The sequence below is a fragment of the Erinaceus europaeus genome, chromosome 6 (assembly GCF_950295315.1).
Source record: "Erinaceus europaeus chromosome 6, mEriEur2.1, whole genome shotgun sequence".
Taxonomy (NCBI): Eukaryota; Metazoa; Chordata; class Mammalia; order Eulipotyphla; family Erinaceidae; genus Erinaceus; species Erinaceus europaeus.
This window is the reverse complement of record NC_080167.1, coordinates 65,173,659-65,184,917: the sequence shown is the minus strand read 5'-3', so window position 1 is coordinate 65,184,917 and position 11,259 is coordinate 65,173,659. Positions and strand designations below refer to the sequence as shown.

General features: G+C 56.6%; 1 protein-coding gene across 2 annotated transcripts in view; it reads right to left on the bottom strand.

The window, feature by feature from the left end:
• Positions 1-340: 340 nt before the first annotated feature.
• The window catches only part of PFKP (phosphofructokinase, platelet), a 45,812-nt gene continuing 34,893 nt past the window's right edge, over positions 341-11,259 (bottom strand). Inside the window, exons 16-23 of one of the 2 annotated variants that reach the window (XM_060192386.1) lie at positions 9,817-9,969; positions 7,274-7,426; positions 5,368-5,532; positions 5,011-5,072; positions 4,008-4,119; positions 2,597-2,696; positions 770-872; positions 341-686 (exon numbers count right to left, since the gene is read on the bottom strand). In XM_060192386.1, coding sequence (XP_060048369.1) covers positions 539-686; positions 770-872; positions 2,597-2,696; positions 4,008-4,119; positions 5,011-5,072; positions 5,368-5,532; positions 7,274-7,426; positions 9,817-9,969 — 996 coding nt within the window. In that variant the 3' untranslated portion in view covers positions 341-538. The remainder of the gene's footprint in view (positions 687-769; positions 873-2,596; positions 2,697-4,007; positions 4,120-5,010; positions 5,073-5,367; positions 5,533-7,273; positions 7,427-9,816; positions 9,970-11,259) is intronic. The other variant, XM_060192387.1, reaches the window with a different exon arrangement.

Below are 11,259 nucleotides of genomic sequence, written 5' to 3'. Positions count from 1 at the left end.
AACCAGTGGGGTTGGCTTCCGCTCCAGAGTGCTGACAATACATTGCACGTTATTTTTTCTGAACAGGAAGTGGGTTAAGCGATGGGCCTTTTTTTCTTCGGTGGGTGGCACCCAACTAGACCTGCCCAGTGGTTGTGCCAGGCCTCGGGGGACTGAACCGGAGCTTCCCCACCTGGTTTTTGGTGTCATCCCTGTGTGAGACTTTTCCTTGTTTGTACACATGGTGGGTTTGCTTCTGTCAGTAGCTACACCTGGCCTGCCCGTCCGTGTCTTAAGACATTTCGTCTTATCCGCCAAGCCTCTGGTTTTGGCAGAAAAAGAAAGAAGCAAAGGGCTGTGGTCGAAGTTTCAGCCAAAGTTTTAATTCCACTGAGCAGCACGTTCAGAGCCGGAGGGGAGTCTGAGGACCGGGGCTCAAGGAGGCAGGGCTGTGATTAGACATGAATTCAACAATACTCACATAAAGTGCTGAGAAATAACTTAAAATGTTACAAAAAACAACTGGGCAGGGTAGGGAGGGAGATAGATTGGTGCAGCCTCAGATGGCAGCCGTCTCCACGTTGCTGCGCTGGAGCAGGTGTTCCATCTGCCCGGGCTCCGACACCTCGTAGCTGGCCTTGTACTTGGCCAGGATCTTCATGAGGGGGCGCAGCTTCAGCCACCACTGCTCTTTGGGGATCCTGTGCCTGCAGGGAGGAGGGCGCAGCTGGTCAGGTTTCCGGAGTCACTGTGACCCCCGAAGCCCAGACAGGAAATAGCGTTTACTTACTCAAAGTCCGTCTCTCTCTTCAGCTCTGCCACAGGTTGGAAGACGATGTTCCTTTTGCTGATTCCCAGCACACAGATGGAATCATCTGTTATAAATTTGTTTCCTATGAGAGAAAGAGTGGCCTGAGGAGTTGAGCTGGAGCCCGGCACAGGATGGGGGAGACAGGCGGCCCTGGGTGGGTAGGTGGGGGTGAGGTCCCAAAGAGTAAGGTGCTTCCTTGTAGTTGGCAGGAAGGAGACATGTGCTGAGAGAGGCTGCCTTAGGTGAGTGAGCAGGGGAGACCCAAAATGCAGGGATGTGAACAAGGCAGGGAAAGCAATCCTGCCGTGTCCAGCATCAGCCGCAGGGCTAAGTGCCCAGGGAGGAGCGGCCCCTGTAACGGCAGCCTCAATGGGCATCTGCTGATCCCAGGGCTTCACTGAGGCAGGACTGAAACACCCCTGTGCCATCACTGCCACACCCACAAACAGCCACGGAGACGGTTACAGGAATGAGTCATTACTGCAGCTGGAAGCATGTAAGGAAAGCTGCTGGTTACAAAAATCATTGGGCACAATTTAATTAATTTTAGTGACAAAAGGTCTGTGGGCGAGTAGATGTTCAGAAGATGAGGAAGCTGGGTATTGCCTATGCTTCTGCAAATGACCAAGGACAACCAAGCTCCTCTCCAGTCACGACCTCATGGCGCCCTGAGCATGGGCTGGTCGTGTGAGATTAGAACTGAGTCTTCTATCAAGCCCGGGGGATTTAAAGAACCAAGAGTGGGAGCCAGGCCGTAGCGCAGCAGGTTAAGTGCATGTGGCGCAAAGCACAAGGACCGGCATACGGAGCCAGGTTCGAGCCCCTGGCTCCCCACCTGTAGAGTGGTCACTTCACAAGCAGTGAAGCAGGTCTACAGGTGTCTTTCTCTCCCCCTCTGTCTTCCCCTCCTCTCTTCATCTCTCTCTGTCCTATCCAACAACAACATCATAACTACAACAACAATAAATAATACAAGAAGGGCAACAAAAGGGAATAAAAAAATATTTAATAAAAAAAAAAGAACCAAGTGTATAAGATTTGAGTAACAGCAAACTCAAAGCATTGGAAGGCTAGTTCACAAGAAACAGCTGGCTGGCAGGAAAATAGAAGAATCCTGCCAATGTAACAAGAGACTCCTATAAAACAGAACTAAGTCCTACAAAATGGCGTCTAAGCGGCCAGAACCCTGAGTGAGTTGGGGCCCTTGCCCACACAGGAAGCCTGTCTGAGCCTCACCAAGGCAACAGGGGCAAGGACGGCCCTGGGGAGCGGGGATCCAGGGGACAAAGCTGGGGCAGACCACACAATTCTGGGGGAGGGGGTCTTGTGGGGGCACATTAGTGTGGGAGAAGGGAGGTCTCTAGATGCCCCATTCGTTTCTGGACAGTTTTTTTTTTTTATATTGATTTTCTCTTTTGTTGCTCTTTTTTATTTTTTTTAATTAATAATTTATTTCCTTTGTTGCCCTTGTTGTTTTTTATTGTTGTAGTTATTGTTGTTGTTGGATAGGACAGAGAGAAATGGAGAGAGGAGGGGAAGACAGAGAGGGGGAGAGAAAGACAGACACCTGCAGACCTGCTTCACCGCCTGTGAAGCGACTCCCCTGCAGGTGGGGAGCCGGGGGCTCGAACCGCGAACGTTAAGCTAGTCCTTGTGCTTTGCGCTGCCCCCCCCCCCCAGTCTTCTGAGCGGGAGCTAGAAAAGGCAAGAGCTGAGGCAGTAGCTTCTCCTCACTCCCCGCCTCCCAGCTCTGCTTTATTCCCCCCGAGACTCTCAGGTGCTTTTTGCCACGTGCAGTGCCCTCACCTTTGCCCTGGGAGCCCTTCAGCTTCTCCGTGATCCACTGCATGGCTCTGGCTGACATTTTGGTTCCGAAGTTTCTGTCAAAAGGAGAAGGCGCCCCTCCCTGGAGGCATTAAGAGAAACGCGTTAGCTACACAGCGCCACCTTCCTGGGCGTTGCCATTTGATAAGTCTGTGAATAAGTGCATTTTCTAGCAACTCCACAAACTCACTTTAAAAAATTTTTTGTTTTAGAGACAGGCAGAAATCAAGACGGTAGGGGGGAGATAGAGGGAGAGAGAGAAGAGGCTGGGTGGTGGCGCACCTGGCTGATCGCACATGTTACAATGTACAAGGAACCAGGTTCGGTTCCCTGGTCCCCACCTGCAGGGGGGAAGTTTCACGAGTGGTGAAGCAGGGCTGCAGGTGTCTCTCTTCCTCTCTATCCGCTCCCCCACCCTCTTGATTTCTGGCAAGCTCTATCTGGTAAATAAAGATAAATAAAAAAAAGTTAAAATATATATTGTTTAAAAAAAGAGGGAGAGAGGAAGTCAGGTGGTAGCACAGTGGGTTAAGCGCACGTGGCACAAAGCGCAAGGACTGGCATAAGGATCCTGGTTCGAACCCCCGGCTCCCCACCTGCAGGGGCGTCACTTCATAAGTGGTGAAGCAGGTCTGCAGGTGTCTGTCTTTCTCTCCCCCTCTGTCTTCTCCGCCTCTCTCCATTTCTCTCTGTCCTATCCAACAACAACATCAATAACAACAATAATAACTACAACAATGAAATAACAAGGGCAATAAAAGGGAATAAATAAATATTTTCAAAAAAAAAAAAAGAGAGACACCTGCAGCCCTGCTTCACCACTCGCAAAGGTTTCTCCTGCAGATGGGGATGGGGGCTCGAACCCAGGTCCTTGCACATTTGTAACATGTGCGCTCAACCGAGTGTGCCACGGCCTGCCTCCCCCCCCCCCCCCCCCGCCACAAACTCACTTTCACAGAGACGTGTGTGTGCGCTATCTCCCCAGGATCCACAAAGCCTGAGGTGAGCTGACAGACCTGGGCCACGTGTTCCCCAGACAGCAATAGCCAGTGGGGAGCAGGCTTGCAGGGAGGCTGCACCCGCTGTCTTGTGTGGCGAAGTTACAAATCAAGACTCTACCTCAAGATGTTAAATCACCCTGGTTCTGAATAAAGCCTAAGTCATTTTTTTTCCTGAAATTCCAGCTGAAAGCCCAGTCACGTTTTCCAGTGAGTGGATTATGATTTATAGGAAAGTTGGTAGTGGGCCCTTGAAAGTCCGTCTACCAACACAGCGCCAAAAGCCACAGCATTTCTTCAGTGGAGCCAAAACAGTGTGTTGTTTTTAACTATCTTGGGAGTTTCCCCCAAATGGCTACAATCACATGCCATCTGAGACCACCTCACAGGCCCACCTGCTGCATGTGGCCCAAGACATTCTTCCTGCAGTCAAACACGCCTTTGCCCTCCTCAGAGTAGAGCTGGTAAATGAAGTCAGTGGTGTAGTTCTCACTGCAGCTCTCATTCCTGAAAAGAGATGGGTGCGGGTGAGTGAATGGGCCAGAAACCTCGAGGAACCAGGTGGGCAGTGTCAGTCCAGACCTGCAGCTGCCTTTGAAAAATAAACCTCGGGGGTGGGAGGCTGGACGGTGGCCCAGTGGGATAAGTGCACAGGGCACAAAGCGCAAGGACCGGAGTAAGGATCCTGGTTCGAATCCCCAGCTCCCCACCTGCAGGAGGTCGCTTCACAGGTGGTTGAAGCAGGTCTGCAGGTGTCTGTCTTTCTCTCCCCCTCTCTGTCTTCCCCTCCTCTCTCCATTTCTCTCTGTCCTATCCAACAACAATGACAGCAATAATAATAAACAAGGGCAACAAAAGGAAAAAATAGCCTCCAGGATCAGTGGATTCGTAGTGCAGGCACTGAGTCCCAGTGATAACCCTGGAGACAATAAGAACAAAGAAAAAATAAAAACATTAGGGTAGGGGGACAGCATAAAGGTGATGCAAAAAAGATTTCTGTGCTTGAGACTCCGAAATCCTAGGTTTGATCCCCAGCACTACCATAACTGAGAGCTGAGAGGTGCTGATTTAAAAAAAAAAAAGAAAAAGGATAACTAATTTCAAAAATCCAAGTTTGCTATTTAAAGTCGCCACCCTAGGGTGGGGGAGACAGCGTAATGGTTATGCAAACAGACTCTCATGCCTGAGGCTCCTAAGTCCAAGGTTCAGTCCCCCGCACCACCATAAGCCAGAGCTGAGCGGTGCTCTGGTGTTTCTCTGTCCCTCTCTCTCTCTGCATCTCTCTCTAAAATAAAATCAATAATTTTTTTAAAAAAAATAAATAAATAAAAATAAAGTCGCCACCCTCATCATGTTGGTGTGTCAGCTCAGACAGCCTTGGGGGTGAGGGGGCCCTACCTGAGCACCAGCCCCCGCTGGATGGTGGTCTTCATCTTCTCTGTCAGGTGAGCTACGTTGGTCTGGAAGAGAGCACCCTGTGAGCACCTACTGTGTGCAGGGTCACGGCACGTCCCTGGCTCATTCTAGTGGCAGGGACTGTAAGGACCCTGGGGGTGCAGGCCTCGGACACCCCCTGAAGCTGGGGGCTCTGCTGGGAGGCTCATGCTGACTCCCACGTGTCCAGCACAAGCCCCCAGGGTCTCTGCCCACCTGCGGGCCCACATCCTCCCTCGGGAGCAGGCTAAGTCCCCAAGGTCCCTTAAACAGCCTCCCTGGCACCATCCCCACTGGCGGGGTGTCCAGCCGCACACCCACCTGCAGGTCCCGGATGTCGAAAGGCTCCTCGAAGATGTAGGCGGCGTCCGCCCCGGCCGCCAGCCCGCCCATGTTGGCCAGATAGCCGCAGTAGCCGCCCATGGTCTCGATGATGAACACGCGACGTTTGGTCCCGCTGGCCGACTGCTTGATGCGGTCGCAGGTCTGGCCGGAGGAGGACACGGTCATGGGGGTCACGGGGGACAGGACCCGCCCGGCCCCCTCAGGCCCGAGCCCGAGCCTGACCCTGAAGGCAGGCCCTGACCTTGGCAGCAAAGCTCTGGGTCTGTGGCCTCCCCACTCTCCCTGCAACCGACCCCGGGCTCCCAGACTCAGGCTCCCCACTCCTCCTGCCCAGCCAGGAAGTGGCCCCATCTTCTCACATCCCAGCCCGGCCTCTCGGCCCTGGGCTCCCCCAGCACCGGCCTGACCTGGGCAGCCCCCACGTGGATGCGGGGACTGGTGGCCCTGCCTGACTGGACCCGCCTGTGAGACCCTGGCCCTGCGGCTGGTGTGGGCAGTCAGGGCCCCACATCACCGCATCCTGCCCTGAGCAGCTCAGTCCGGGGCGGGGAGGAGCCATGAGAGTCCTGAGGAGGCCGCCGGACAGTGGGGAGGAGCTGAGTGGGGCCACAACTTCCCCCACAGTGGTTGTCAGAACATTCCGGGGGTGCAGGAAGGGCAGGGGGGGGGCTTGGTCCCCAAAGCCGCAGGACCACTTGAATCTTTGGTACCAAGCTTAGCACAAAAGGCCTGCTGTCCCCAGTGCAGAGAACGCATCGATCACCCGTCTCATGACAAGGTCTCAGGACCAGGCCCCACAAAGTGGGGGGACTGGAGGACCCAGCCCCCCAGCACTGCTTCCTGGGGACACTCACAGGCTCGAGTGACAAGAGCCCACAGCCTGAGGGCCACCTGGCCAGGGAGAAGACTCGGGACTCCTCAGGCAGGAGGCAGGCACAGAAGGACAGGGGACACTGACAGAACAGCCGCTGGCTGGGGTGCCATGTGGGCAGGCCACTAAGCCCAGGACCAGTCCCCACACCTGGGAGGGGATGCCAGGCTGGGGGTGGGGGTGGGGCCAGGGCAGCATGGCATGTCGGATGCAGGCCGTGCCACCCCAGGAAGTCAGGCCCAACACCCTGGGGACCAAGGGGCATGGTGGCAGACAAGCACAGGAACAGCACCCCCACCCCCAGCAGAGACCTGGAGGCCGCACTTCCCCACCTGAACCAACCGTGGGGGTCTGAGTCCAATACCCCCCCCCGCCCCCTGGGCAAGGGGCCACACAGCTGACACCGTGACCTGCTGGCAGGGCCACCTCTCCATCCTGTTGTGGAGACACTCCTCCCCCCATGAAAGGCCTGGAGCCCCCATAGTCCCTGCCTCCACACCCCACAGGTAACCAGAATATTCCCACAAGGGGACATCTGTGAGGGGACGATGGCAGCAGGCCCTCAAGTCAGTGGTGGAGCCGCATGGTGAGGGGACACGCCCAGGTGCTGGGGCAGGAGACATGCCCACCCATGTGTAACGGAAGGGAGCAGGGACTCCGGACTCTCGGGAGTGATGGGGGGGTGACGTCCGGAGATGAGTGACCAGAGGCCACTGGGACCCCCGTCTGCACTGGGGAAGGCACCCCAGGCCCTCCATCTGTACTGGGTAGGACACCCCACCAACAATCCCCCTGCACAGGGCCCGCCTCTCCCCCCAGGCCCCAGTCTGCTCTAGGGAGGCCACGGGGAGCCCACATAACACCTGCTCCCCCAGTCTGCTCTGGAAAGGTCCCCCAGAGTGGAGCCTATTTCACCTCCTGGCCCCCCTACTCCCCAGCATGGGGCCCGCCTCGCCCCCTGCCCCTGCCTGCTCTGGGGAGGCCCCCACCCCCAGCATGGGGTCGCCTCACCTCAGAGACCACGTTGAGGCTGGTGTCACTGCCCAGGCTCAGTTCGGAGCCCGGGACGTTGTTGCTCAGGGTGGCGGGCACCACGCACACGGGCACGCACAGCTCGGGGTGGCGGCCACGCCCCTCGCCAATCTGGATGGCGGCCTGGTAGGCCTGGGCACAGCGGGCTGTCAGCATCCCCATGGCTCTCCCCACACCCTCCCCCAGCAGGGGCACCCAGTTCCAGGGACACCCAAGTTCAACTCCTGGGCCAGGGGTCAGAGGTTAGGTCAGGTCAAATTTCAAGGAGGGACGGTGGGGGGGGGGGGGGCTCCATGCCCCTGGGGAGGGGACATGAGCACGTGGCAGCAAAGCAGGGCCGAGAGATTAGTGGGGGACGGCCGCCTTCCAGTGGACACATCTGAGGCCTCCCGTGAGTGCAGGCCAGCAGCTGGGGAAGGGGCTGGTAGCCACACAGTCAGAGGGTGACACCGTCCATGCCGGGCGCGGGTCCGAGGACTGGTAGTCTGTGTCCCAGCCCAGCTCCTCAACCTCCTGCTAGCAGATGGGACCCAAACAACCGTGTCTCCCCTGGGGCCCCCACCCCCACCCCGTGGTTGGCTCTGCACCTCCAGATCCGCCAGCACTGGAGACCGAGGAGGGAGTGGGCTGGACCTGGGTTTAGTGCTGGGGCAGCCAGGGAGGGGTCACCTGACCCCTACGTCACCTGACACCCTCCTCCCACCCCGTTCCCACACACACAGGCTGTCCTCTCACCCACTCCAACCAAGCTCACCCTCCCCACCCCACCCCACCCCAGCACAGTGAGGGTGAACACAGGTTAGTCTCCCAGAACCTCTCCTGAGTCCTGGGGTGCAGACAGCCCTGAGAGCTGGGTGGCCCCACACTCTTGGGCTTTTCCTTCAACCCCCTCCCTTCAGCCCCTGAGGAAATGGCTGGGGTGGGGGGCGGCCTTCTCAGGACAGCGGGAGCCGGGGTCACTCCCGCACACAGGTCACCTCCCCGGACCCACACAGGTACTGAGAAGAGCCAGCACTCATGATTGCAGCCCCCCTACCCCACCCTGGCTCTCACCCAGGGCCACAGCGGGGTCCCAGATTTGTACCCGGAGTCACGAGGTGACAGGCACAAGAAAGCACAAATGGGCGACGGGGAGGGGCCACAGGGCAGGGCCTGCTGTACTGATGGCAATGGGGACTCGGGGGTGCATCCCGCACTCAGGCACCCTCATGCCTGTCTCCTAGAAGGACCCCCACCTTCTCTGCTCAGGAAGGGCCCCCTTCCCCTGCAGCCCTCACCCCCGACACACACACCCATGTCCCCTTCCTTCCCGAGCCCAGCAGAGTCCAGGTCTCCTTCGAGGAGGTGGCCTCACAGCCCAAGACAGACAAAGTGCTGAAACCCAGCACTGTCCTCCACACAGCAGAGCAAAACAGGACAGGCCTGCGACGTACCAGCGCACACCAGCACGCGGCGGACCTCGGCCCAGGGCCCAGCGCCCACCTAGAGCCACTGTGGCTGCCGGACACCTTCTTGTCACCACCCTGGCTCCATCACCACTGTGAGCACAAGTGCTCCTCTAGGGGACTCGGGGCCACACAGGGTCACTCTCCCTAGAACCTCAGCCCCTAACCCAGCAACCATAGCGTCTTGTCCCTCAGAGGCCAGCCGAGGTCAGGGCCTGCGGGGACAGTCACGGGCTCCCCACCCCCTCAGACACCAGAGTCACAGTCATCAAGAAACGTCAACTTCTAGAAGCTTCTACTGTGAGCACAGCCAAAGCAGGGAGGCAGGGAGGCAGGGAAGGGGAGTGGATGAGAAAGCAAGAAAGCAGGAGACTGTGAGCTCCGGGCCAGCGGGCGGCCCCCAGGACACTCACCGGGCCTGGTGGGCAACAGGGTGGTTAGTGACGGCCGGGACGGCAGCAAGGACACAGGTGACAGCGGCAAGCTTTTTAGTAGAGAAACCAGTTTTAGCAGCAGGAGGAACAGGGAGCAAGCAATAAGCGTTACCGTCTGCTTGAGCTTTCAAAGCCTTTTTCTTCTTATTATTATTATCTTTGTTTCTATTTATTTATTTTTTAAATTTATTTACCAGTCTAGAAACAAGCACCGGGCCAGGGGAGGAAAAGTCCTCAGAGACTCCCCAGAAGGAGGCCTCTTGGGGATGGGGGGTCCGGACCCGGTCGTGGGGAGGGACCGCGTGTAACCTCCCAAGTGTGGATGCCACACGGCGAGGGGGTAAGCTGCTGGGTTCATGACTGTTTTTCCAACCAATAACGGAAATTGGGTCTGCTGTGACTTAAGCTCCCAACCGAGTGGAGGGGAGGGGGGCGGTCAACCAGACTCCACCACGAGGGCATGAAACCAGAGGCCTGCAGCCTGATCCAGCTCAGACGCCGGGCAGGGCGGTGCTGGCACCGGCTCAGCTCAGGACCCCTGAATGTCCAGGATATTACAAGTGGCAGAACCCTGAGCCCAGGCCGGAGGCCTGTCTCCAGACTGGTAGATAAAAGCGGCCCTGCTTTGCTGGCACGCACTCACATCGGTGATGGTGTTCAGGGCCGTGTCCGCCCCGATGCTGAAGTCGGAGCCGGGCACGTTGTTGGAGACGGTGGCCGGGACCATGACCATGGGGACACAGAACTCGGGGTGACGCTCCCGGGCAGCCGAGAGCTCCAGCAGTCCCAGGTAGGCCTGCGGGAAGCGTGCGGATATGGGGGGGAGGGGGTGGCCCCAAGTGAGACACAGCTCAGAGCTCTCTCCCAGAGGAACCAACACGGGCAGGTGGTCCAGTGGGCAGAGCACCAGCCATGTGGCTGACGGGCCTGGGCTCCATCTAGCTCCGTGCTTGTGGTGGCTGTGGGGGGGGGTGGGAGACAGTGCTTCCCAGTCTCCGTCTCACAGGGGGGTGGCGGGGGCGGGGAGATAGCGAGCGCTGGACGGGGGGCAGCTCAGTGCTGGAGCGCACACTAGAAGCTGCCCTCTGGGACCCCATTAAAAAATGAAAAATGGGGCCTGGGTGGTGGTTCACCGGTTAAGAGCACATGTGAAAGAACGAGAGTTCAAACTCCCACTCCCCACCAGCAGGGGTGAAGCAGGTCTGCTTTCTCTCTCCTTCTCTATCTCTCCTCCCTCTCTCAATTTCTCTCTATCCTATCCAATAAAATAGGAAGAAAAAAAATAATAATAAAATAGGAAGAAAAAAATAATAATAAAATAGGTGCGGGGAGCAGTGGATTAGCTGTAACAGCACCAAATCCTAGTGATAACCGTGGTGGCAATAAAATATATACATATCTATAGAAAATAAAAACAGCTAAAAAGAAAAGAAAGAGGGAGCCGGGCGGGAGCGCAGAGGGTGAAGAACAAGTGGCATAAGGATCCCGGTTCGAGCCCCCGGCTCCCCACCTGCAGGGGAGTCGCTTCACAGGCGGTGAAGCAGGTCTGCAGGTGTCTGTCTTTCTCTCCCCCTCTCTGTCTTCCCCTCCTCTCTCCATTTCTGTCCGTCCTATCCAACAACGATGACATCAATGACAACAACAATAATAACTACAACAATAAAAAAAAGGTAACAAAAAGGGAATAAATATAAAAACATTTTTTTTAAAAGAAAAGAAAGAAATCAAGGACAAGGGGCCTGTGTGGTGGAGTACCCAGTTAAGTTCACATGCACGAAGCACAAGGACCCATGGAAGGATGGAAGTTCAAGCCCCTGGCTCCCCACCTACAGGGGAGTCATTTCACAGGAGGTGAAGCAGGTCTGCAGGTGTCTATCATTCTTTCTCCCTCTCTGTCTTCCCCTCCTCTCTCCATTTCTGTCCTCTCAGATAAAATGTGGGGGGGGGGTGGTGAATAGCCACCAGGAGCAGTGGACTCGTAAAGCCAGCACCAAGCCCCAGCGATAACCCTAAAGGCAAAAAAAGAAAGAAAGAAATTGGGGGCCAGGTAGTGGTGCACCTGGTTAAGCACTCACATTACAGTGCA